The 27261-nt window shown below is 37.8% G+C and overlaps 1 protein-coding gene across 1 annotated transcript in view; it reads left to right on the top strand.

Moving 5' to 3' along the window:
* Positions 1 to 27261, top strand: part of SPMIP2 (sperm microtubule inner protein 2) — a 179478-nt gene that overhangs the window by 128381 nt on the left and 23836 nt on the right. The window contains exon 4 of the mRNA XM_007496174.3: positions 25887 to 26064. Within this exon, the coding sequence (XP_007496236.1) occupies positions 25887 to 26064 (178 nt within the window). The remainder of the gene's footprint in view (positions 1 to 25886; positions 26065 to 27261) is intronic.

The following is a 27261-nucleotide window of genomic DNA, read 5'->3' as shown; positions in this document are numbered from 1 at the left end:
TTCCATACTGTCTTCCAATTTTCCCAGCAGTTTTTTATCAAATAGTGGATATTGGTCCCCCAAACTGGGATCTTTTGGCTTATCATAGACAGTCTTACTGAGGTCACTTACCTTAAGTCTATTTCACTGATCCTCCTTTCTATCTCTTAGCCAGTACCAAATTGTTTTGATAACCACTGCTTTATATAGTTTGAGATCTGGGACTGCAAGTCCTCCTTCCTTTGCATTTTTTTCATGATTTTCCTGGGTATCCTTGATCTTTTGTTCTTCCAAATGAACTTTGTTATGGTATTTTCCAATTCAGTAAAAAAGGGTTTTTTTTGTAGTTCAATAGGTATGGCATTAAATAAGTAAATTAATTTGGGTAGGATGGTCATTTTTATTGTGTTAGCTCATCCTACCCATGAGCAATCATTGTTTTTCCAATTGTTTAGATCTAGTTTTAAATGTATGGAGAGTGTTTTGTAGTTGTGTTCATATAGTTCCTGTGTTTGTCTCAGCAGATAGATTCCTAAGTATTTTATATTGTCTATGGTGATTCTAAGTGGAATTTCTCTTTCTAATTCTTGCTGCTGAGATGTGTTGGAAATATATAGAAGTGCTGATGACTTTTGTGGGTTTATTTTGTATCCTGCAACTTTACTAAAGTTGTTGATTGTTTCAACTAGCTTTTTGGTTGATTTTCTAGGATTCTTTAAGTAGACCATCATATCATCTGCAAAGAGTGATAGCTTGGTCTCCTCATTGCGAATTTTAATACCTTCAATTTCTTTTTCTTCTCTAATTGCTACTGCCAGTGTTTCTAGTACAATGTTAAATAATAGAGGTGATAATGAGCATCCTTGTTTCACTCCTGATCTTATTAGGAAGGCTTCTAGTTTATCCCCTTTGCAGATGATGTTTGCTGATAGTTTTGGATATATACTGTTTATTATTTTTAGGAAAGACCCTTCTATTCCTATGCTTTTTAGTGTTTTAAATAGGAATGGGTGTTGTATTTTGCCAAAGGATTTTTCTGCATCTATTGAGATAATCATGTGATTTTTTTATGTGGTTGGTTTTCCTAATATTGAACCATCCTTGCATTCCTGGTATGAATCCTACCTGGTCATAGTGAATAATCTTTGTGATCACTTGCTGGAGTCTTTTTTTTAAAATAATTTTTTATTTGATCATTTCCAAGCATTATTCATTAGAGATAAAGATCATTTTCTTTTCCTCCCCCACCCCCATAGCCGATGCGTGATTCCACTGGGTTTCACATGTATTCTTAATTCGAACCCATTTCTATGTTGTTGGTATTTGCACTAGGGTGTTCATTTAGAGTCTCTCCTCAGTCATTTCCCCTCAGCCCCTGTAGTCAAGCAATTGCTTTTCATCAGTGTTTTTACTCCCACAGTTTATCCTCTGCTTGTGGATAGTGTTTTTTAGATCCCTGCAAGTTGTTCTGGGACATTGCATTGACCCTTATGGAGAAGTCCATTACCTTTGATTGTACCACAGTGTATTAGTCTCTGTGTACAATGTTTTCCTGGTTCTGCTCCTCTCGCTCTGCATCAGTTCCTGGAGGTTGTTCCAATCTCCATGGAATTCCTCCACTTTATTATTCCTTTTAGCACAATACTATTCCATCACCAACATATACCACAATTTGTTCAGCCATTCCCCAATTGAAGGGCATCCCCTCACTTTCCAATTTTTGGCCACCACAAAGAGTGCAGCTATGAATATTCTTGTACAAGTCTTTTTCCTTATTATCTCTTTGGGGTACAAACCCAGCAGTGCTATGGCTGGATCAAAGAGCAGACAGTCTTCTATCACCCTTTGGGCATAGTTCCAAATTGCCCTCCAGAATGGTTGGATCAACTCACAACTCCACCAGCAATGAATTAGTGTCCCTACTTTGCCGCATCTCCTTGCTGGAGTCTTTTTGCTAGTATCCTATTGTAATAAGTAGTAATTATGTCTTGTCCTTTCATACTATACAGGAAGGAAAGACAGAAAGGGATAAGGGACAAAAAGGAATACACCTTCTTTTCAGCAGCACATGGTACATTCACATAGACTAGCTATGTACTAGGGCATAAAAACATTGCAAACAAGTGCAAAAGAGCAGAAATAATAAATGCAACCTTCTCAGATCACAATGCAATGAAAAAATATTTAATAAGGGTACATGGAGAGGCAAATAAAAAATTAATTGTAAATGAAATAATATGATTCTCCAAAACAGGTTAGTTAAAAAACAAATCGTAGAAACAATTAATAACTTCATTGAAGAAAATGACAATGATAAGATATCCTTTAAAAACCTTTGGGATGCAGTCAAAGCAGTACTCAGGAGGAAATTTATATCCTTGAATTCATATATTAACAAATTAGAGAGGGTAGAGGTCAATGAATTGGGCATGCAAATTAAAAAAAACTAGAAAGCAAACAAATTTAAAATCCTCAGATGAAGACTAAATTAGAGATCCTAAAAATCAAAGGAGAAATTATTAAAATATAAAGTCAAAGAACTATTGATTTAATAAATAAGACTAGAAGATGGTACTTAAAAAAAAACAAGTAAAATAGACAACGTACTGGTCAATCTAATTTAAAAAAGGAAAGGAGAAAACCAAATTGACAGTATCCAAGATGAAAAGGGAGACATCACCTCTAATGAAGTGGAAATTAAGGCAATCATTAAAAACTATTATGCCCAATTATATGGCAAAAAATATGGCAATCTAGGTGATATGGATATATACTTACAAAAATATAAATTGCCTAGACTAACAGAGGAAGAAATAGACTACCTAAACAACCCCATATCAGAAAAAGAAATTGAACAAGCCATCAAAGAACTCCCTAAGAAAAAATCCTCAGGTCCAGATGGATTCACAAATGAATTCTATCAAACAACTAATCCCAATATTATACAAACTATTTGATAGAATAAGCAAAGAAGGAATTCTATCAAATTCCTTTTATGACACAAATATGGTACTGATTCCAAAGCCAGGCAGGTCAAAAACAGAGAAAGAAAACTATAGATCAATCTCCTTAATGAATATAGATGCAAAAATATTAAATAGTGTGGAAGAGAGAGAGATTGGAAAAGCATGCAGCAAGACAGGAAACAGCTGAGTGAAGACCTGTCAGTCAAATGAGTGTATTTTGATTTGGAATGTTACCGGGAAAGGCAGTTGGAAGCCAGACCAACTGGAGGTGGAACCTTGTAACCTTGAAAGAGGGAAGGAGTTTTCCTCTCTTGGACATTGGAGACTCAAGCTGAAGGAAGTCTTGATTTTGGAGACTGAAGAAAGAAGGACAAAAGTCCAGATATCTCTCTCTCTGATTTGCTCTGTTGATGATAGTGACTGAACTTCCAGACCTGTAAACCATTTCTCTCAATTGAACTATATTCCACCATCCTCCAACCTAAGACTCATTGTAGTATTAGGGAAATCCCCAACCCTCTAACCCCTTCCTCCCTTGTACTGCTTCCCTCCCCACCACCAGTCTGCTTATTACCCTTCTACTTCCCTCTAGGGTGCAAATCAATTCTCTGACCCAATGGATTGGATAGTCCTTCCCTCTTTGAGTCAATTTCAATGCACATAAGAGTTGAGTATTTCCTGACTGCAACCTCTTTACCCTTCCAGTGTATTGATGTTCTCTCCCTACTCCAACCATGTGCTTCTTTGTGACATATAAATTTGCCCCCTTTTATTTCTTTTCCCATTTATTTTAGTATTAACCTCTTTTTTTAACTCTAGTTGTGTGTATCAATATATGTACTTATACGTACATATATCTGTTTACCTATTTATGTCTTGTCCTTTCATACTATACAGTTTGTCACTGTTCCCTCTAAGTGTAATTCTTCTAGCTGCCCAGGTAATAACAATTTTTAAGAGTTACCAGTGACCTCTTTTCTTATAGGGATATATATCATTTTATCTTATTGGAACTCAAAAAAAGTTTTTTTGTTTGTTTGTTTTGCCTTTGTTTTGTTTTGTTTTGTTTTTCTTTTTCCCCCTCCTTCTTAATTGCCTTTTGATGATTCTCTTGAGTTCTGTGCTTGGGCATCAAATTTTTTGTTCAGGTCTGGTCTTTTCTTTACAAATGCTTGGAATTCTTCTATTTTGTTAAATGGCCATACTTTCCTCTGTAAGAATATAGTCAGTTTTGCTGGGTAGTTGATTCTTGGTTGTAGACCTATTTCCTTTGTTTTCTGGAATATCATATTCCATGCCTTTTGGTCCTTCAGTGTAGATGCAGCCAGATCCTGTGTTATCCTCACTGTGGTTCCATGGTATCTGAATGACTTCTTCTTAGCTGCTTGTAATATTTTTTCCTTGGTCTGATAGTTCTTGAATTTGGCTATAACATTTCTGGGTATTGTCAGTTGGGGATTAAGTACAGGAGGTGATTTGTGGATTCTTTCAATCTCCACTTTTCCCTCTCATTCTAGAATATTGGGGCAGTTTTCTTGGATTTCTTGGATGACTTGTTTTTGCTTTGTGATCCAGAAAACTGATAGAACAATGACTTCAATTATACTTTAAAATGTAAATATAGTTTGAAATTTGTCATCAATAAAACCATATTTTGAAAAATCTTTGTACTTAGAGATAATGTAGATTTAAAATTATTTGCAAATACAGTTCGATTTGCCAATGAAACTATCAGGCTTAACTATTTTAAAAATTCTCCATTATTTTCAACTTTAAAATAATTGTCCATATGTTCTTTTGAGATAATACTAACTTTGTAATAAAAAACCCTTGTTACTTGTTTTCCAAGTCAGATAAATTGACCTATTTTTTTACTCATTCATCATTTTACCCCAATATGAAGAAGTGCCTAAATTTTGTAGTCTTCATGTGTTACACCATAAGGTAAACAGTTTATTAAGTGCTGAGGTGTGGTGGAGGGAGAAAGAAGAGAGAGAGAGAGAAAGAGTGAGAGAGGTGGGAAGGGTGGGAATGGAGGGGAGAATGTTGAAGCAAGGTCGTATCTGAGTAGACGTCTCTCTCTTGCCTTAAAGTTATTGACTCATTTTTTTTTCCATGTGGATTTTGAGAGGTCAGAAAAAGACAAAAAGACCAGATGGAAAGAGTCTTCATATCAAAATTGAGCAAGTAATGAAGAGCCACAGTCAAGTGGAGGAAGTAAATTACCTGCAAAGTCACTGCTACACACTTGGTGACAGAACAGCTTGGAAAGAAAATGACCCAAGTTCAATTTCTTTTCAGATGAGCTTGGAAAAAATGTCCTTATATGGCATCCCCAAAGTGGACCACTTTGCAGTCTGGCTTCCAGCCTCATCATCCAACTGAAACTTCTCTCTCTAATTTTAATTATGACTTTTCTTTCTTTCTTTCTTTCTTTCTTTCTTTCTTTCTTTCTTTCTTTCTTTCTTTCTTTCTTTCTTTCTTTCTTTCTTTCTTTCTTTCTCTCTTTCTCTCTTTCTCTCTTTCTCTCTTTCTCTCTCTCTCTCTCTCTCTCTCTCTCTCTCTCTCTCTCTCTCTCTCTCTTTCTCTCTTTCTCTCTTTCTCTCTTTCTCTCTTTCTCTCTTTCTCTTCTTTCTTTCTTTCTTTCTTTCTTTCTTTCTTTCTTTCTTTCTTTCTTTCTTTCTTTCTTTCTTTCTTTCTTTCTTTCTTTCTTTCTTTCTTTCTTTCTTTCTTTCTTTCTTCCTTTCCTTCCTTTCTTTCTTTCTTTCTTCCTTTCTTTCTTTCTTTCTCTCTCTCTCTCTCTCTCTCTCTCTCTCTCTCTCTCTCTCTCTCTCTCTCCTTCCTTGCTTGCTTGCTTCCTTGCTTGCTTCCTTGCTTCCTTCCTTCCTTCCTTCCTTCCTTCCTTCCTTCCTTCCTTCCTTCCTTCCCACATACACATACAACTCTGAGACAGAAAGGCAAGATTTAGACACCCAAGTCCCCCTGACTCCAGGCTTGGCAGTTCATCCCCTGTGCTACTTAGCTGTACCCTGTGATTCCTTTCTCTCCCCTTCTTCCTTGTCCCCCATGATTTCTTTATTGCCAAATCTTAAGTCCTTTTCTCAGTCCCCATTCTTCTTGACTTCTACAGCCTTTTACACTATTGTTCATCTTCTTGGTGTCCATCTTTCTGGGTTTTTATTTAACAATGCTTTCTCCTGGTTCTTTTCCTACCTGCTGACCACACCTGCTGGCTCTCCATCTAGTCATGCCCATTAACAGGGGATGCTTCCCCTGCCCCAGACTCTGTCCTGGGCCTTCTTCTTTTCTCCCTCTATACTATTTCACTTGATGAACTCATAAGCAACCATGGTTTCAGCTATCATTTGCCTGCAGATGATTACCCAGTCCTAACCTCTCTCTTGACCTTTGGTCTTTCATCTCTCTCTGCCTATTGAACATCTCAAACTGAATATCATAGGCGTCTTAAATTCCTCTGTCTAAAACTGATTTCTTTATCTCTGCAACCAACCCTTCCCCTCCTCTTAACTCCTCTATAGCTGTTGAGGGGTACCAGCATTCTCCCAGACACCCAGGCTCACAGCCTCACAATTCCTCTCTCTTTTTTACAACTGCAATAATTCAACCAGTTGTCAAGTGCTTTCTACATGTTATCCTTATTTTGCAAATAAGGACACTAATGGATAGATAAATTAAATGACCGTTTTTTGAAAGTAATCAAACCCAAGTTTCTTTTGACTCCAAAACTGAAACTCCCTACCTTTCCCAGGATGGAAAAACAATCCCACTTTGAAAGCACAGGTTCTTTTTGACCTACTCCATTTCCTGCTTCAGCCAGGTCTCCCCTCCTTAGGCAATCTGGTTACCCCTTGCTCCAGGGGCTTTCCATATCAATTTCTAACTAAGTGTGGCCACCTGAGTGACTCAGCCCACTATGTTCAAAATTCCAGAGCTCAAGAGATCAACCAGCTTCTTCCTCCCCAGTGACTGGGATTATATATGTACCAGCAATCCTGGTTTATGCCAAGCTTAACTTTTAAAAAAATTCTTACTTTATGTTTTAGAATTGATACTGTATTATAAAGGGAGGTTTATTTGTACTAGAGGCAGTTAAGACTTTCAGTATAGAGAGGGGAAAAGAGGAGAGATCCCCTCTACTCAAAGCAGGGTACAGGGGAGACAGCTGATGTTTAGGGTTGGCTCAGAGAGAGGAGGGGGGTTTGAAGATTTTCCCCCTTATGCCTTCCCCTTAGCTATGCTCTCTGAGATTCACTCTTGTCCCTCTTGTCCCCCCTCCACTACTCGAGACCAAAGGGTCTGCCCATGTTCTGTTCACTCACACTCAGCTTGGGGAAAAGATAACTATTTTAATGTCAACTCAATCAAGGTAATACAAAGGAAAAACTAGCACAGAAAGAATGGGAAAGGGAAGTGGGGAAAAGGGGCCCCTGTCTCTATCTAAACCCTTTCCCCTCTCTCCTTAAGTTTGGGGGGAACTCAGGCCTTGGCAGCCTGAGCCCCCTGAGAGAAAGTCAGGTTGACTCATCCCTGGGCAACAGGAACTGAAGTAAAGTCTGCTCAGGTTTCTCTTCAGAAAGTCCCTTCATTTGGGAAATGTTGAACAGAAGGATTTCCAGTCACCAGCAAGAAAAGTGAGTAACCCTCAGGAGAAAAAGTCTTTTTTTCACCCTCTCCCTTCGGCTTCTTAAGACAGAGAGACCAAATCCTCTACCAGCCAGAGTCTTCTCCTCCAGATTCCCATCCCTTGGGGCCCCTCCCTTGTTGAGGTGATCAGTTTCACACCCTCTTCAGCCTGGTACTTTTTCTTTAGTGCCAGCCTCTGTCACAATACTAAGACAGAAGAGTGGCAAGGGCTAGGTAACTGAGGTTAAGTGACTTGCCCAGGATCACACAGCTAGGAAGTATCTGAGGCCAGATTTAAATCGAGCTCCTTCCAACACCAGGTCTGGTACTCTATCTACTGTGCTACCTCACTGCCTCTTATGGCACAGGGGTTGCTTCCTAAGATGATGACTGGGATCAAAAGGCTGGAAACATTGGATTCAGCATCCCAGGGTGTATCTATCAGGGTCTGAGGGGAGATGGTGGGCATCAGCCTTAGGTCACCATTTGGTCACTTACGATCAGGGAAAGATCATAAAGTGCAAAGCAGAAAGAGGTACTTGATACGTTGATTTTCCCAATCCAGGATCTCCCCGATGAGCATACATGGTAGCTACCAAATGTGAGAAGCAGCAAACATACTTTGGGAAGTAGAGAGGCACGCTCTCTCCATCTCATTGGAAGCCTAAAAGAGATGCTCATACTTGGCATATAGGAAGAGAGGAGAAGCTGCTTTTCATCTTAAAGGCTACTGAATAGGCATTTCTTTTTGGTTTAGTAACTCATCTTTTGATGAATCCTCTTTCCCTGCTTGCTATTACAGACACCAAAGGACTTTTGTGGCATCCCAAAATTCCAAGTCTTCTAGCACTGACCCAGAGCATGTGTGGCTTACTCAGAAGTAGCCTGGCAGCTCATCTCACATTCATGTATGCTTTAGGGGGTGACTAGCCACAGCACATTGAGAAGGGTGTAGGGGATATTTCCTGACTATCCCCATTATACTGTCTTAAAGCATGTAGGTTACATCACCAATGTCAAACCGAACAAGAACATTTCTCCACAGACATGAAGTGTGCTGTATTAGAAATGTATAAAAACTCCAAACTATTAAGGTACAACTTAATCAATTTAGCTAAGGTTCTACATTTGAAGTCTGGAACACATAATATGATCCCCTAATGGACAAGTACCCACAATAGCCTGTTCATTTGACTTGCATTGACCCATTGTTTCAAAGACTATTGGAGATAAAAGGGACCTTAGTGAAAGGGACATTCTCAAGACCACACATTAAGTTAGTGGCAGAGCCAGAACTAACCCAGGTGTCCTGAGTGTTATGCCTCCCCATATAATCCCCTCAGAAGATAAGCAGGGTTAGCTTTGGATTATCCTTAGAGAGGCAAGGAGAACAGGCTGGATAAATGAAGTCCATTGATAAGCCCCAAACCCAATTGAGCTAATAGCAATGTCAACCTCCTCTCCCACCTAACCTTTTACCAAATGTTGCTTCCAAGCAGCTGACTTGTGTTTTGCCTTCTGTCACTTGTTTGGCAAAAAGGAAATCACACAACTTGCTAGCTAGTTCAGAGTCAGCAGCATTTCCCAGAATATAAATTTTAAAACTCCCCTCAAATCACCTCTGTGGCATGGTAGACTCCAATACTCTTGGCCAGAGCAGCATTGCTTAAGTCTACTTATCTTTACCAATTTTATTGCTAGCATTGTCTTAAGACATAGGTTTGCTTCTGAGAGGTACAATTATTACTATTTTTAATAACAAATTTCCACATAAGTTTTCCAGTCATATGATCCATATTATCTCCCTCCCTTCTTCCCTCTCCCTTCCTGGGGCTGACAGGCAATTCAATCTGAGTTATACATGTATTATCATGCAAAACATTTCCATATTTTTCATTTTTGTAAGTGAATAATCTTATAGAACCAAGCCCCCCAAACATGCACAAACAAACAAGTCATCATATGTTTTCATCTGTATTTCTACTCCAAAAGTTCTTTCTCTGGAGGTAGATAGCATTCTTTATCATAAGTTCCTCAGAATTGTCCTGGACCATTTTTATTACTGTTAGTAGCAAACCTTATCATTCCACAATCTTGCAGTTATTGTATATGATTATCTCCCAGTTCTGCTTATTTCACTCTGAATCAGTTCATGTAGGTCTTTCCAGTTCTTTCTGAAATCATCCTGTTTATCAATCCTTATAGCACAATAGTATTCCATCACCATCATATACCACAATTTGTTCAGCCATTCCCCAATTGAGGGACATCCCTTTGGTTTCCAATTCTTTGCCATCACAACTATAAGTATTTTTGTACAAATAGGTCCTTTCCCTTTTTTTTTGTATCTGAGAGGTACAACTATTATTTTTGAAAATTTTATTTAATTAATTAATTTAGTATATTTTTCCATGGTTACAAGATTCTTGTTCTTTCCCTCCCCTATCCCCACTTCCCTCCCATAGCCGATGCACAATTCCACTGGGTTTTACATGTGTCCTTGATCAAGACCTATTTCCATGTTATTGATATTGGCACTAGAGTAATGGTTTAGAGTCTACATCCCCAATCATATTCCCATTGAACCATGTGATTGAGGAGTTGCTTTTCTTCTATGTGTCTATTCCCACAGTTCTTCCTCTGAATGTGAATAGTGTTCTTCCTCATAGGTCTGAGAGGTACAATTATTGGAGGGGTCTAGGAATAGGTTTTATGCAGAATGTGGAGATTGCTCCCTCTCCCTCCCTCCTTTCCAACCTCTGTCCCCATCTCCTCCCTCCTCTTCCTCTTTGTGCTTGAAATAACACAATATTCCTAATTAGAAAATCCAAGTTTCAATCCAAACTGTGCCCTTTATTACCAGTATAACCTTGAGCTGGACATTTAGTCTCTCTAGGTCTTGTTTTCCTCATATGTCAGTCATCAGGTATTTATTAATGTCTTACTATGTACCAGGTAGTATTCTAAAGGCTAGACACATACAGAAAAGCAAAAAGAGCCCCAGCCCTCAAGGAGCTCTGATTCTAATGGGGGAGGCAACACATAAATAACTCAGGATGTACAAGATAAACAGAGAAGATGGAAGACAATTAGTAGCTAATGCTTCTTCTCTTGAACTAGGAGAGTCATCCTGAAGAAGGTAGGATTCTAGCTGAGTCTTGAAAGAAGCCAGGCAAACGAAAAGGCTAAAGTGAGGGGGAAGTGCATTTTTGTCTTGGTGGACAGCCAGTGAAAAGGAAAACAGATTTAGAGTGTCTTGTATAAGGGAGAACAAGCAGTCCAGTGTAATCAGATTAGAGTATATGTGGAGGAAAATAAAGCATAAGATTAGGAAAGTAGGATGAACAGATGGACTAGACAAACTCTGCACATCCCTTTGACCACCAATATTCTATGATCCCTGGTTTCTTTATCTGGTTGGTTCACTTGCTGCATACTCCACATCTGGTAAGATTTGAGGCCACCAACATGCTTGAGGGCAAGAGCAGGAGCAAGTCATCAGGGAAAATAATGGTTACAACCAAGAGAAACCACTAAATTGAAATTCCAAAGAGGAAATGAATCCACAAATTTATACCTGATGATTTTTAAAAAATTTACATTAAATTTTTTAAATATTTGATGATTGAATAGTAGTTTATCTGAAAAAAATCTGGAGGCATTTAGTGGTCTACAAATTCAGTATGAAGCAGCAATATGACCTGCAATCACAAAATCTGATTTGATGGTGGGCTGAATTAAGAAAGATATAGCTTCCAGGAATATGGATGTGACTATAGAACTATGTTCAGTTCTGGGTACCACCATAAAACTATGTTCAGTTCTGGGTACCACCATTTAGGAAGTACATTGAGGGAAGTCCAGAGGAGGGCAGCCAAGATAGTATAGAGCCTTGAGACTATGCCATAAAAGGAGTAGTTGAAGGCACTAGGTTTGTTTAGCCAGGAGAATATTGGAACTATCTTTGAGTATCTGAAGTGCTGACATGGGGAAGATGATTTAGATTTGTCCTATTTGGTTCCAGAGCTTAGAACTAGAAGCAATAGGTATAATCTAAAGAGCATGAAATTTAGGAGTGATGAAAGGAAAAACTTCCTAATGGTTATGAGCTGCCTTAAGAGTGCCTGAGCAGCCCTCTTTGAAGGTCTCCTGGCAGACACTCTATGACCATTTATTGGGAGGGTTGTAGAAATTCTTTCTCAGGTATAGGTGGAACTAGATGGTTTCTAGATCTCTGTAACTTTTGAAATTCTGTGACTTAAAAATGAATAACCACTGGTCAGAATGGTGCAGATTTCCTTTGGAAAAGAAAGGAAACATATGCAGTTTAGATTGTACAGCCTGTGTGATTGGAAACACAGCTGGAACCTATAAACTGCAACCAATGCTGGGCTTGTGACATCACAGTGGCAAAGAAAGCATTTTTCACATTCTGGAGCTGTAGGGAGACAATCTGGCCAACTAATGAAGGATTTTTCACTTTGTGTCATATGATACCTTACCCTACTGCACTTACATCTTTACTCCTGGGTAGAATGTTTTTAACAAGTTACTTCAATCAAGGGGCTATGTTTCTTATAAGAACCCACAAAGGCAAACTCTACAAAAGTAATCCAAGATTGGAAAGCAGATGGCACATGCAGATAGCCTTGCAAAAGGAGATCCGACACAATGCATCACTAGGAGAGAGGCAATGATATGTGTGTGGGGAGTGGAAGGAGGGTGTTGGGGAGGGATTTTCTTGCTTAGAGGAAACACAAATGTTTTTATACTCCCCTCATTACTACCTTTTTAAAATAACCAGAGTTTAAGACTGGAACAGCTGCTCTAGCAAATGGGAAGATTTCAATTGCTCCCCCCACCCCATCCCCTTTGTAGGGAGGTAGGGATAGATATTTCACTTTCACTCAAAACACTTGCTGCTTTTTTTTTTTTTTTTGCAGATCAGAGAGTTTCTCTCTCTCTCTCTCTCTCTCTCTCTCTCTCTCTCTCTCTCTCTCTCTCTCTCTCTCTCTCTCTCTAGTTAAACAATTCCTGTCTCGCTTTATTTTTTAATTCAATTTTATTTTATTTTCATGAAGATCTTCCTGCATGCTTAATGCTTTATATTTCTATCAGGAAGTAGCTAACTTGTTTCAGCAATGATTCCTCTGGAATTCAGGTTGGCCATTGTGATCAGTTCCCCAGTCTCTCCAAGTTGTTTCTCTTTATGCTATTGTTATTATTGTGCAAACTGCTCTACTGGTTCTATTCCCTTCTCTGCTTAAGTTCATAAAATCATCCCAGATTTTTCTGTAACCATTGACTTCATTATTTCTTTCTTTAAAATTTTTTTATTAATTTTAAATGTTGAGTTCCAAATTCTCTTCCTCACTTCTGCCCCTCTTCTACCCAATGAGACGGTAAACAATACCATACCACTTGTGACCTCATGCAAAATATATTTCCATATTAGTCATTTCACACAAAAAAGGCAGAAAAATAAAGTGCAAACATTATGTTTCAATTTGTACTCAGTTCATCAGTTCTTTCTCTGGAACTGGATTGCATTTTTTATCATGAATCCTTTGAAATTTTCTTGGATTATTGTATTGATCAGAGTAGCTGTCTTTCACAGTTGATCATCATTACAAGGTTCTTATTATTATGTACAATGTTCCCCAGGTCCACATAGGTCTTCTCATAATTTTTCTGAAACAATCCTCCTCATCATTTCTTTCAACAATAGTTCTCCATCATGATCACACGATACAATCTGTTCAACCATTCCTTAATTGATGAGCATCTCCTCAGTGTCCTCTTTGCCAGCACACACACACACAAAAACCCCGATACAAATATTTCTGAACCTATAGGTTCTTTTCTTTTGATCTCTTTGAGGGTACAGACCTAGTAGTGGTATTTCTAGGTCAGTAGCCCTTTGGGGATAATTTCAAATTGTTCTTTAGGATGGTTGGATCAATTCACCATTTCACAACTTTACCAATAGCTTATTAGTGCACCTACTTCCCCTCATTCCTTCCAGCATCTGTTATTTTTGATTGATAGGAGAGAAGTGGTACCTATGAATTATTTTAATTTGCATTTCAATAATCAGTAGTAATTTAGAACATTTTTATATGACTATAGAAATTTTTGATGTCTTCTGAAAACTAACTGCTTGTTCATATCCCTTGACAATTTATCAACTGAGGAATTTCTCTTTTTTTTTTAACCAATTTGACTCAGTTCTCCATATATTTCAGAAAAGAAGCCTCCATCAGAGAAACTTGTTTTACATGTTTTTTATATTATTGCATTGTCTATGGTACCTTTTTCAGCAAAATGTGATTTCTTTGATTATCTTTTAATTAGATCTATTTTTGCTTTTGCCTTGTCAAAGATCATGATTGCTAGCCCTGCCTTTTTTTTTTAACTTTACCTGAAATATAATCAATTCTGATCCATCTCGTTATTTTAATTCTGTGTATGCCTTTCTTTTTCAAATGTGTCTCCTCTAAACAACATATTGTTGGATTCTGGTTTCTGTTTCATTCTGCTATCTGCTTCTTTTTGATGGGTGAACTCATCTCATTCACATTCAATTATAGTTATTAATTGTGAATGTCCCTTCACACTATTTTCCTCTGTTTATCTTTCTCTCTCTCCTTTTATCCTATCTCTCCTCAAAATGGATTTTGTTTCTGATCACTGCCTCCCTTAATCTACTCTCCCTTTTATTATCCTCCCCACACACATTTTTCATCTCCTTTTCCTCCTATTTCCCTGTTGAGTAAGACACATTTCTATACCCAATTGAATGTGTTTATTCTTCCTTCTTTGAACCAATATTAGTCCACTTCCTATTTTGTCTTCTACTGTAAAAGCTCTTCTTTGCATGCCTCTTTTAAGAGAGAGACTTGTCCCCATTCTAACTTTTCCTTCCCCCATCCCAGTACATACTTCTTTCTTACCTCTTCATATTTTGGAGATCATCCCAATATAATCAATTCATACTGTGTCCTCTGTCTATGTACACTGCTTCAAATTGTCATAATAATGATGATAACATTCTTGGGGACTATATGTATCATCTTTCCATGTACTAATGTAAACAGTCTTACTTTATTGAATTTATTTCTCTTTCAGATTTACCTTTTTATTCTACACTTGAATCTTGTGTTTGAATGTCAGCTTTTCTTATTCAGCTCTCATCTTTTCATTGGGAATGCTTTGAAAATCTTCTCTTTCATTAAATATTAATTTTTCCCCTAAACAATTATACTGTTTTGGTGAATATCTTGGTTGTAATCTTAGTTCCTTTGCCTTCTGGAATGTTATATTCTAAGACCTCTGCTTCTTTAATGAAGAAACTGCTAACTCTTGTCTGATACTGATGTGGCCCCAAGCTATTTGAATGGTTTCTTTCTGACTGCCTGAAATATTTTCTCCTTGACTTGGAAGCTCTGAAACTTAACTACAATCTGGAAATTTTCATTTTGGGATCTCTTTTAGTAGGTGATTGGTGAATTCTTTCCATTTCTTTTTTTTTTACCCTCTGGATATTGAGGCAGATTTTTTTTTATAATTTCTTGCAATATGATGTGTAGGCTTTTTTTTTTTTTCATCATGGGGTTCATGTAGTCCAATAATTTTTTTTTTAAAAACCCTTACCTTCCATCTTAGAATATTGATCCAAGGCAGAAGAGGAGGGGTAAGAAATAGACAATTAGAGTTAAGTGACTTGCCAAGGTTCACACAACTAGGAAGTGACTGAATCCAGATTTGAACTCAGGACCTCCTGTCTCTATGTCTCTATGCTTGACTCTCTATCCACTGAGCTACACAACCCAATAATTCTTAAATTATCTCTGCTATACCTATTTTTTAGGTTAGTTGTTTTTCTGATAAGATATTTCACAGCTTCTATTTTTTCATTCTTTTGACTTTGTTTTATTGTTTCTTGATGCCTCATGGACTCATTGGTTTCCAATTGCTTAATTCTAAGTTTTAAGAATTTTTTTCTTTAGTGAGCTTTTCCATTTCTTTTTACAGTTGGCAAATTCTGCTTTTTAGGAGTTCTTTTCTTTAGAGAATTTTCATGCTTCTTTTTTTTAACATTAGTCCAATTTTTTTTAAGGTGATATTTTCTCCAATATTTTTTAGTGTCCTGTTTTTACTGAACTAATTTTCTTTTGAAAACTTTCTTATATCACTCTCATTTTGTTTCCCAATTTTTCCTCTTCTACATTTATCTCTTTTTGTAACTTTCCCAGGAATTCTTATTAGGCTTGTGTCCTATTAGGATTTTTCTTTGAATGTTTTGTTGTAGCTATTTTTGCATTATTATCTTCTTCTGAGTTCATGTCTTGGTATTCCCTGCACCATGGTAGCCTTTTACAGTAATGTTCTATTTTTGTTGTTTGCTTATTTCCTCAATCTATTTCTTGACTTTGAACTTCATTTTAAAATTAAACTCTGCTTATCTGTGCGAAGCTTTAGGCTTTTTCATACTACTGTTTTTAGAGCTAATTTGGGGGAGACTGAAAGTTTTTGTTGCTTCCGTGGTGGTATAATTTGGGGAGAGATGTGGTCACTGCTTTCCTGGTTTGTGTTCTGTTTTACCCAGGAAAGTTCCTTCCTCCCCTGCAGTTACAAGCACTAGTAGTAATCTTGATCATGGAACTGTGGCCAGGTTCTCTGTTCCCCTGCTAGTGTTCCTCTTGGCCTTGTAATTGTGATGATTGCTGGCATTCCTCTTCACTTTGGAACTGTGACCCAGAACTATATCTGGACAATAGAGTTGCCAATTCCTGCTAGCTGCCCCCAGTACCACCTGGTGCCTAACTTGATATCACAAAACTCTTGCCAATCTCTTAAGTTGTTTTAGGCTGGGAAAATGTCCCACCCTGACATTGTTGGCTCGGATACTCTAAAATATGACTTGAGGAATTATTTTAAAGTTGATTGGAGGGGAATGTTAGGAGAATTAACTTGGGTGACTGGCTCTCCACCATCTTGGCTCTGCCGCCTCCTATGCCTTATGTCCTCTTCATCATTCTTACTGGACAATAGTGTTATGTCATATTCATATGATATAAACTGTTAAGCCATTTCTCAGTTGATGAATAAGTTCTCAATTCCTTGCCTCGATGCTTTAAATATATTTGTACTACATATATCATTTTGTTTTTTCTTTGATTTCTTTGGTGTATTATTCAAGTAGAGATGTTGCTAGGTCTAGGATATGCATAGCTTAACAACTTTTTTTGGCATAGTTTCTAATCATTTTCCAGAATCCTACTTTATTTCATAAAATATATGTACTCATGGATGGAGAGGGCCATAAATTACACTTTGGTTTTGATGATAGATATTTCAAGTGAAAGTCATTTTGGAATATTAGTAGTTACATATGTAGACAAAGTCTAGGGTAAACATAATAAAGCTTCCTTACACTCTGAATTGAAAATCCATAAAGGAAGATTGAACACTTGCCTACAAAGTACTTTCATAGTCCACTTGTTGAATTTTCAGCCTTTAAAAATCCTTATTTACTCAACCAAAGGCTGAGCACCTGGTATTATCCTTACTACATAGATGAGAAAAGATTTATATGATGGGTATATGCACATGAAGTCAAAGTATATATTGGAAAAAGCACTGGATGGGGCAGCTAGGTGGCACAGTGGATAGAGCATCAAGCCAAGAGTCAGGAGGACCTGGGTTTAAATCTGGGCTCGAACATTTCCTAGGTTTGTGATCCTGGGCAAGTCACTTAACCCCAATTGTCTAGCCCTTCCCCTTCTGTCTTCAAGTGTTACTAAAGAAGCAAGGGTTAAACAAAGAGATAATAAGGAAAAAGACTTGTACAAGAATATTCATAGCTGCGCTCTTTGTGGTGGCCAAAAATTGGAAAACGAGGGGATGCCCATCAATTGGGGAATGGCTGAGCAAATTGTGGTATATGCTGGCAATGGAATACTATTGTGCTCAAAGGAATAAAGAACTGGAGGAATTCCATGGGAACTGATGAAGTGATGCAGAGTGAGAGGAGTAGAACCAGGAGAACATTGTACACAGAGACTGACACACTGTGGTACAATGGAATGTAATGGACTTCTCTACTAGCAACAATGCAATGACCCAGGACAGTTCTGAGGGACTTTTCAGAAAAAACAATATCTACATTCAGAGAAAGAACTGTGGGAGTAGAAACAGAAGAATAACAATTGCTTGATCACATGGTTCGATGGGGATATGATTGGTGATGTAGACTCTAAATGATCAACCTAGTGCAAATATTAATAATATGGAAATAAGTCTTGATCAATGATACATGTAAAACCCAGTGGAATTGCTTGTTGGTTATGGTTGGGGGGAACGGAGGAAGGAAGGAACATGAATCTTGTAACCATGGAAAAAATATTCTAAATTAATTAATTAAATAAAAGTTTTTGAATCATAAAAAAGAAGCAAGGGTGAAAAAAAATAACACTGGACATAGGGAGAGAACCTTGGTTTTGAGTCATAGCTTGGCTCTTGTCTATTCTGTGTTACCTTGAACAACCTGGAAGGACATCAGTTTCCTCACCTGAAAAGTGAGCATATAAAATAATCCTTAAAGTCTCTTACAGTGTTGTATCCTATAAACCTTTCTAAGCCTCAATTTTTCATTTATATATGAGGAATAGCAGCAGACTAGAGGATTTCTAAGGTTCTTAACAATGTTAATGGAACTTATGATATTATGACTTGCTCCAAACTCACATAGTTAATGGGTATATGAGCTAAGATTCAAACCTAAATATTCTTTATGTCAAGCAGTCACCTAAATAAATATAATTAGCTTCTTTGACAGGTTATTTCATCTCTCCACTTACTTTTGGGAAGCAAGCTTTCTGAGACAAGTCACATTCAACATTTTCAACTTTTACTTCCCCCCACCCCCAATTAATAATGGTTAGATATTATATCTGTTTATATCAAATTAAGGTCATAGGTTTTATACTCTCTTTCTTTTAAAAGCCTTACTTTTTATCTTAGAACCAATACTGTGTATTGGTTTCAAGGCAGAAGAATGGTAAAGGGTAGGCAATGGGGATTAAGTGACTTGCTCAGGGTCACACAGATAAGAAATATCTAAGGAAAGATTTTAACTCAGAACCTCTTGTCTCCAGCCCTGACTCTCAATCTCCTGAGCACTCCTGTGCCTCCTTTTCCACTTGATCAATTCCAGTTTTTTAGGAAGTTTTCTCCAGTTTATTTGTTTATTTTTTGGCTTCATTTTGCTTCATTGATTTTTTCATAATTCTCTTGTATTTCATTTCTTTTTCCAATTTTTTTACTTCTCTAATTTGATTTCTTAGATCTTTTTTGAGCTGCTCTAGGAGTTCTTTTTTGGTCCTGACACCATTTCACATTTTCCTTTGAGTTTTCACATGTTTTGGCATTGCTGTCCTTTTCTGAGGTTGTGTTTTGATCTTTCCTGTCACCATAGTAACATTCTATGGTTAGGTTTTTTTCTTTGCCTTTTGCTCATTTTTCCAGCTTATTTCAAGATCTTTCCCTAAATGCTAAAGTTTTGCTCTCTACCTGGGGTAAAAGGGGTACTGTCCCAAGATTCTTGTGCTGGCATCTATTCTGGTATATGGGAGGGTGGGGGTCTGGCTGCCTTGGGGATCTGCTGCTTTGGATTGGAGCATGATAGTGGCCTGGATGCCTTGCAAGGGTGATCTGGCTACTTTAAATGCTTATCACATCTGTAGCCTGCAGGAACAGCCAATAGCTGGATTTTGCTCCATCTTAGATGAGGGAGCTTTCCTGCTGAACTTCTATGTTGTCCTTCAGCAGGAAAACTGTTTTCCTTAATCTTTTACAGGTTCTGTTTTTCTACAATTTGTTTTAAGGTTGCTTTTTAAAATAGTTGTTTGAGGTGAATTTGGGAGATCTCACAACATTTATTATTTTGCCATCTTGGATCCTAGATGTCAATCCAATAATTCTTAAATTCTTTCTCCTCAAACTTTTCAAGGTAAATTGTTTTTCCACAATTTCACATTTTCTTCTATTTTTTTCCATTCCTTTGATTTTGTTTTTATTGTTTTATGATGTCTTGTAGAGTCATTATCTTCCAGTTACCAATTCTAATTTTTTAGGAATTATTTTCTTCAAAAATGATCTTTAACCATTTGGCCAATTCTGTTTATAAGGTGTCATTTTCTTCATCATCATTATTATTGCCTCTTTTAGCAAGATACTAATTATCTTTTCATAATTTTCTTGTGCTGCTCATGTCTTTTTTCAATTTTTCTTCTACTACTTTTTATTTTTAAATTATTTTTTGTTCTTTCACTCTCCAGGAATTTTTTTAAAATTTTACTTAATTGATTAATTTAGAGCATTTTTCCAGGATTACAAAAATCATGTTCTTTCCCTCCCCTCCCTCTAACCCCCTCGCATATCCAATGCACAATTCCACTGGGTTTTACAGATGTTTTTGGTTAAGACCTATTTCCATATTATTGATATTTGCACTAGGGTGATCATTTAGGGTTTATAACCCCATTCATATCCCCATTGACACTTGTGATCAAGCAGTTGTTTTTCTTCCATATTTCTACTCCCACAGATTTTCCTCTGAATGTGGATAGTGTTCTTTCTCATGAGTCCTTCAGAAATATCCTGGATCATTGCATTGCTGCTAGTAGAGAAGTCCATTAAGTTTGGTTGAACCATAGTGTCTCAGTCTCTGTGCACAATGTTCTCCTTCTCCAGGAATTCTTGTTGGTTGTATCCAATCTACAGCTTTCTTTGAGGTTTTACTTATGGTTATTTTCATTGCCTGCTTCTGAGTTTGTGTCTTCATCTTCCCTGTTACCATAGCTTTTATGGTCAAGATCTTTGTTGGAGATGAGTTTTCCTCATTTCCCCCCACTTATTTCTTGTTTTTAAATTTTATGTTAGACTATTCAACTAATAGTGTAGGAAGACTGTCCTAAGATTCAGGCTTTTTAAAGCTACACAACTAGTTTTGAGGATCTACATATTTTCATTGCTTCTAATTTAATGTTATCAAGGGACAGATCTGGTCATTATTCTCCTGACCTGTGCTTAGTCTTTTTTTAAATTTTTTATCTTTATTTTCTTTTCTTTTCTTTTCTTTTTTTAAAATATATTTTATTTGATCATTTCCAAGCATTATTCGTTAAAGACATAGATCATTTTCTTTTCCTCCCCCCCACCCCCCATAGCCGACGCGTAAGTCCACTGGGCATTAGATGTTTTCTTGATTTGAACCCATTGCTTTGTTGATAGTATTTGCACTAGAGTGTTCATTTAGAGTCTATCCTCTGTCATGTCCCCTCAACCTCTGTATTCAGGCAGTTGCTTTTTCTCGGTGTTTCCACTCCCATAGTTTATCCTTTGCTTATGAATGGTGTTTTTTTCTCCTGGATCCCTGCAAGTTGTTCTGGGACATTACACCGCCACTAATGGAGAAGTCCATTACATTCGATTATACCACAGTGTATTAGTCTCTGTGTACAATGTTCTCCTGGTTCTGCTCCTCTCGCTCTGCATCACTTCCTGGAGGTTGTTCCAGTCTCCATGGAATTCCTCCACTTTATTATTCCTTTTACTGTGCTTAGTCTTTACCCAGGGACAGCCTCTACTCCCTTGAAACCACAAGTACTAGTGCAAGGGTTCCTATAAACTCTTTCTGACCTGTTGTACAATCTCCTTACCCTCTTTGTGCTAAGAGTTCCTAAAGTTGCAGCTGCTGCTGTGGCTGACTTCAAGGCCCACAACTGGTATTGCTTTGTGTGCTCTAGGCCAGCCTCCATCCTAGTGTCCCCTACCTCTACTTCAGACATACTAACTTTTCTTAGGTTGGAAAAATGTCTCTGATTTTCATTGGCTGTGTTGCTTTAGAATTCAATTTGAGGCATTATTTTAAAATTGTTTGGAGAGGAATGTTGGGAGAATCTGTCTGGAATCTATGTACTACTCCATCTTTGCTCCATCTATCAGATTTGTTTGTTTTTGTTTTTAAAGGAGTTTAAGACATATTTTTAAGTAGTAACTAGTGAATAAGGGCTATGGAGGGACAGCAATAACTCCTGCAAGACTCTTGGAACCTTCTTACTGTAACTTTGCAGCATAGGTAGAACTTTATGTGAGGAGTGAATCAAACTCTCTTTGTCTATCAATCGGCAACATTTAAGTTAATCAGTCAAAAACTTAAGTACTCCTACTTAGTACTTTACAGGTCACTAAGTATGAGAGTTTACAAGTCACTTGCTGGAGTGGGTGACAACTCTAGAGGCCATTCCCCCCCTCCCCCTAGGCAGTGCTAGGCAAATTGAAAGACTATGATTGGTTCCTGTAAAGTGAGAAAGAAAGAAAGAAAGAAAGAAAGAAAGAAAGAAAGAAAGAAAGAAAGAAAGAAAGAAAGAAAGAAAGAAAGAAAGAAAGAAAGAAAGAAAGAAAGAAAGAAAGAAAGAAAGAAAGAAAGAAAGAAAGAAAGAAAGAAAGAAAGAAAGGGAGGAAGGGAGGAAGGGAGGAAGGGAGGAAGGGAGAAAAAGAAAGGGAGGAAGGGAGGGAGGAAGGAAGGGAGGAAGGAAGGAAGGAAGGAAAAGGAAGGAAGGAAGGAAAAGAAAGGAAGGAAGGAAGGAAAAGAAAGGAAGGAAGGAAGGAAAAGAAAGGAAGGAAGGAAGGAAAAAGAAAAGAAGGAAAGAAAAAAGAGCGAGAAAGAAAGAGGAAAAAGAGAGAAAGGTAAAGCAAGGAAGGGAAGGAGGAAGGGAGAAGGGGAGGGAGGTTGGGGAGGAAAGGAGAGAGAAAGGAAGGAAGGGAGGGAGGGGGAGAGAGAGAGAGAGAGAGAGAGAGAGAGAGAGAGAGAGAGAGAGAGAGAGAATATATATATATATATATATATATATATATATATATATATACTTGGTTAAGCAGAAAGAAATCTTCACCTTAACCATGTCCAAAACTATGTTTCTGCATCTTGAACTCCTTTCCTCACTGACAGGAGGTGGGTTATATGTTTGACCCTTAGTTTGCTAGAATATGGATTGGTCACTGTACTGATTGAAGTCTAGTGTTGACTCTTAAATGTGGGTTTCTATTGGAGCTGGCAGTACTCAGTGCCCTCTCTCCTCTCTTACCTAATACTAGCAAAAGAAATTTGGTGCACAGGCATTTGGGGAGGGGGACAGGGAAGTTTGCTTTCAATGATATGGCTAGGGGGGAAAAAATCTCAGGCCAGGGCCAAGCAAGGATGTTTTCACTCTCTTTCCAGTGGAATGGCCAGAGGATTTGTTCCAGTAGGCATAGATATGGTGGTCATCGTGAGTAGCACCTGAAGTAAACAAGGCAGGGAGCCATCAGGAGACAGACAGGCCATAGTGAGAATGGGTACCAGAATGATGGTGGTGAAGCAGGCATTGGTAGACACAGACTGGTCCTTCACTGAAGTCTTCACCTCCGAGATCATCCAGGAATGCACCCAGCAGCAAGAGACTGCGAGTTGTGCATTTGGAGACCTGTGAGGCCCAAATTACTCCGAACAGGAATAATACTGGACTCATTTGAGACTAATATTTTTTCTTTGCTTTTACATTCATTTTTTGTCCCAATTAAATACTTTCTGTTCCTTGTCTCAAAAGCCAGGCGTGAATGAAAATGGAAACGTCTCCAGGTTTGGGACTAGGTAAGGGTGAGTGAGCCAAGGGCAGAAATGAACATTGAAACTCTACATGATTCGAATAAAAGTTTGTTCAGTGGGTGGCACCCAGGAAGGATTCAGTTTTGTTTTAAAAATCCAATGTTTTTCTCCCTCCAGCTTTGCAAGTTCTTTTTTCCCCCCACAATAGCCATTAGTTCACATATTCATGCAATGAACATTTATTGAGTCACCAGGAAAGTCAGGAGAGATCTAGATGGTTGAATTTTGTCTCTTACATCCATTAATTGATCATAAATGCGTCGCTTCACCTTATGGGGATTAAGAAGTACCTGTAGTCCCTACTTCATAGAATTATTAAAGAGATCACAGGATCTCAGAGTTGATCAACAGAGTTGGGATCATAGCAGATATCTAGTCCAATGCTCTCAATTCATAGATGAGGAAGCTGAGGTCCACAGAAGCTATGTGGCTTGTCCAATGTGACACAGGAAGAAATTTTCAGAGGCAGGATTTGAATGCAGGATATCTGTCTCCAAAGCATGTGCCTTTCTCATTCTGCTATCCTACCTCCCATCCAAAGAGATAATGTATGTGAAGTTCATGCTTTACAAGTCTCAGTGTAGTATACACAAATTATTAATTACTCCTCCTCCTCTTGCCACTAGCAAAACCACTTCCTTCTCCTTCCACCACCAGTGGTGGTGGTACCACTTCTACTAGTAGTTTGATACTAAAAGGGCACAAAAGTGAATAATTCAATCCAACAATATTTCGCATTCATTTATCAAGTGCCTACTTATGTGCTAGGCATTGGGTTGGCAACTAGGCATATAAAAATAAAAGACAAAAAAATTTTAAATCCTTTAGATCCCCTGCTTAGAGGTCATTGATTCCAAGCCCCTGTTTTATAGATGAGGAAACTGACGTTCCAGAGAGGTTAACTTGCCCAGAATTTCCCAACTAGTAAATAAGGGAGAATTTGAATCGAGGTTTTTTTAATTCCAAGTCCAGTGTTCTGTCCAATTCTACATCATTTCCCCCCTGTGTAGTGTGCCAATTATTAGACTTTTCTCCATTTATTTTTCTTAAGGTACTAATGGTGATAATCCATTTTTGAAAATATTAAAATGCATACAACAAACGAGTTCAAGAGTTGGGGACCAGAAGTCATCCTTTCCATGTGTCCATCTGGAAAGAGAGAAGAGTGAGAATTGGGGTGGAAACAGAAGGAGAGGTAAAATCTATGAAAGACAGGAATAAGAATGGCAGAACAGAAGCAGAATTGTGGGATCTAGCTCTTAAGAAGGCACGTAGAGCTGTCATAAATTGTTGCCCACAATCCCAAGACTCTTGGAACTCAAACTCTGGGTAAGGAGTTGGAGTAAAGAGAGGAAATTCTTGTTTCATACCTTGCTATTCCAAAGTGCATCGTGAATAAAGAGCAAGAGGGGCTCTGGAACAGGACAACTCAAGGAACTTTCTACATCAAAGAACAGTTTTTCATGATGCACTTTGGAATAGCACTCCTAAAACTTGGAGCACCTGGAGTGACTGTCCATTTTGCCCTTCTTGCTTTTTTTCTTTTTTGAAAATTTTTGATTAATTAATTAATTTAGAATATTTTTCAATGGTTACATGATTCTTATTCTTCCCCTCCTCCTACCCCCTCCTGTAGCCAATGAGCAACTTAACCCTCTTTCAATTGATCTACACCCACTCTCCTTGTCTGGTACAACAGGGCACCTTTTAGTATGGGATTAGCAGGTGAAAGCCAAACCAAACTTTCCATGAGAAGCACTCTTGGGTTTCCAGTGAAAAAGCCCAACAGCTCTTATACTCTGAGGTCTTCTTGTCCTGCATGGCTGACTCTATCTCCTCAGGGCTTAGAGTTTGAAGGAGGGAAAACTGAAGTCCTAGGATCATAGGCTATTCAGAGATGAAAGGGCTCTTAGAGATAGCCCCATGAAGCCAGCCCTTTTTTAGAGATAGCCCCTTTCCTGGGGGAGTTCCTAGGGCTGTGGAACCCTGAGAAAAGAGCCAGAGGATCTTTGGCTAGAGATTGTTCCTGAGGTTGGAGCTGAAGCTGAGGCAGTTCATTGGATCATAGATGTCAAACTGGGAAGAACCTTGGAGGCTGTCTAGCCCAACCTTTTCATTTTACAGATGAGAAAACAAACCTAGAAAGGATTGGCAACTTGACCAGTCACACAGCTAGAAACTGTTTAAAGTCTATGAAGGAAGAGAACCATAAATGCTATAGATGTAGGATAGATCTGAGGGAGATGAGACTATAAGTAGCATTAGGGAAGCTTCCTCTATCAATCACTTACCTATGAGGCAAGATCTGGGTGCTTCTGGCTCCCTTTAGACTCAGTGACTCTCTTTGGACTCAACATCTCCACTTATTTCTAATTGTCTGGAAGAAGAAGCCTCATCAACAACTGGGATATTCATTCCATTGTTCATTTTTCTAAACTTATTGGTAAAAAGTGAACTTTTGTGTGTGTAACAAAAGAAATACAGAAGACTCTAAGTTTTTGTTGCCTGGTGACCATTTCCAAAGTCTTTTCCCTTCCAGAGCTGACCCCTTTGCTTTTTTTTGTTTTGTTTTGTTTTGTTTTTAGGTACCCTAACCCTCAAATTCTGGATCTACAAGGAGCAAGTCGATCCTATCTTGCCTGGAATATCGGTGATCATGAGAACATCTCTGAAAGACATTCCAAGTGGGCTAATATCGTCAGGAACCTGAAAAGCATGAGATATTCTAACTGCTCATCAATATCCAAAGTAGACCAAAAGATAGTAAGAGACTTTCCTTTCTTTATTGTTATACATTGCTATAGTTATGCAGCAATGCAGAAGGTATCCATCACCCTATTGAAACTGCTCTTATTTCAATAGCAATAATCTTTTCTTACACCTCAACCTTCCTAGGTCTTTTTTGCAGAATTAAAAAAAATATTTTATTTTCAATTTCAATTTCTCTCTCTCTTTCTCTCTCTCTCTCTCTCTCTCTCTCTCTCTCTCTCTCTCCCCCCTCCTACCCACTGAGAAGGAAAGAAATATGATACCTATTTCAGTTATGCAAAACAAATTTCAACATTAACCATATTCTGAAAAAAGGAATGTTTCAATCAGTACTCTGAGCCCATGAGTTTTTTAACTGTAGCCGGATAGTAATACATCATGAGTTCTTTGGAAACATGTTGGGTTATTGGGATGATAAGTATTACTAAATCTTTCTCAGCTGATTAGCTTTACAATATTGCTGTCATTCATAAAGTGCTCTTTTGGTTCTGCTCACTTCATTTTGTATCTATTCATATAAGTTTTCCCAAGTTTTTCTGAAATCATCCCATTTATAATTTTTTATGCCTCTGTAGTGTTCCATAACATTCACGTAGCATAACTTGTTTAGCCATTCCCCAGTTAATAGGTATCTCTTCAGTTTCTAACTCTCTGCTACCATAAAAAAGCTGGTGTAAATATTTTTGTACATATGGGTACTTTTCCTCTTTCTTTGATCTCTTTGGGATAGAGATGTAGTAACAGTATTGCTGGATCAATGGGTATACAAAGTTTAATAGCTTTTGGGGCATAATTACAAATTGGTTTTTCAGAATAGTTGAACTAATTCACAGTTTTACCAACAGTATATTAGTTAACCTATTTTCCTAAATCCCTGCATTTGCCATTTTCCTTTTAAGTAATCTTAACCAATCTTATATCTTTAGAGCTTTTAAAATGTGCATTTCTCTAAGTGTTAGTTATTTAGAGCAGTTTTTACTATAGCCATTGGTTGCCTTGTTTTTTCCTCTAAAAACCATTCATGTCCCATGACTGTTTATGAATTGGAGAGTGGCTATTATTCTTATAAATTTGGCTCAGTTTCTAATATATTTTGGAAATGAGACTTTTCTCTGAAAAACCTGCTGAAAAGATTTTTTTTTCCATTTTCATACTTCCCCCCTAATTTTGGCTACATTGGTTTTATTTGTG

The sequence above is a fragment of the Monodelphis domestica genome, chromosome 6 (genome assembly GCF_027887165.1).
Source record: "Monodelphis domestica isolate mMonDom1 chromosome 6, mMonDom1.pri, whole genome shotgun sequence".
In the NCBI taxonomy this organism is placed as follows: domain Eukaryota; kingdom Metazoa; phylum Chordata; class Mammalia; order Didelphimorphia; family Didelphidae; genus Monodelphis; species Monodelphis domestica.
The sequence above is the reverse complement of the archived record's forward strand: the minus strand, read 5'-3'. Positions and strand labels throughout refer to the sequence as shown.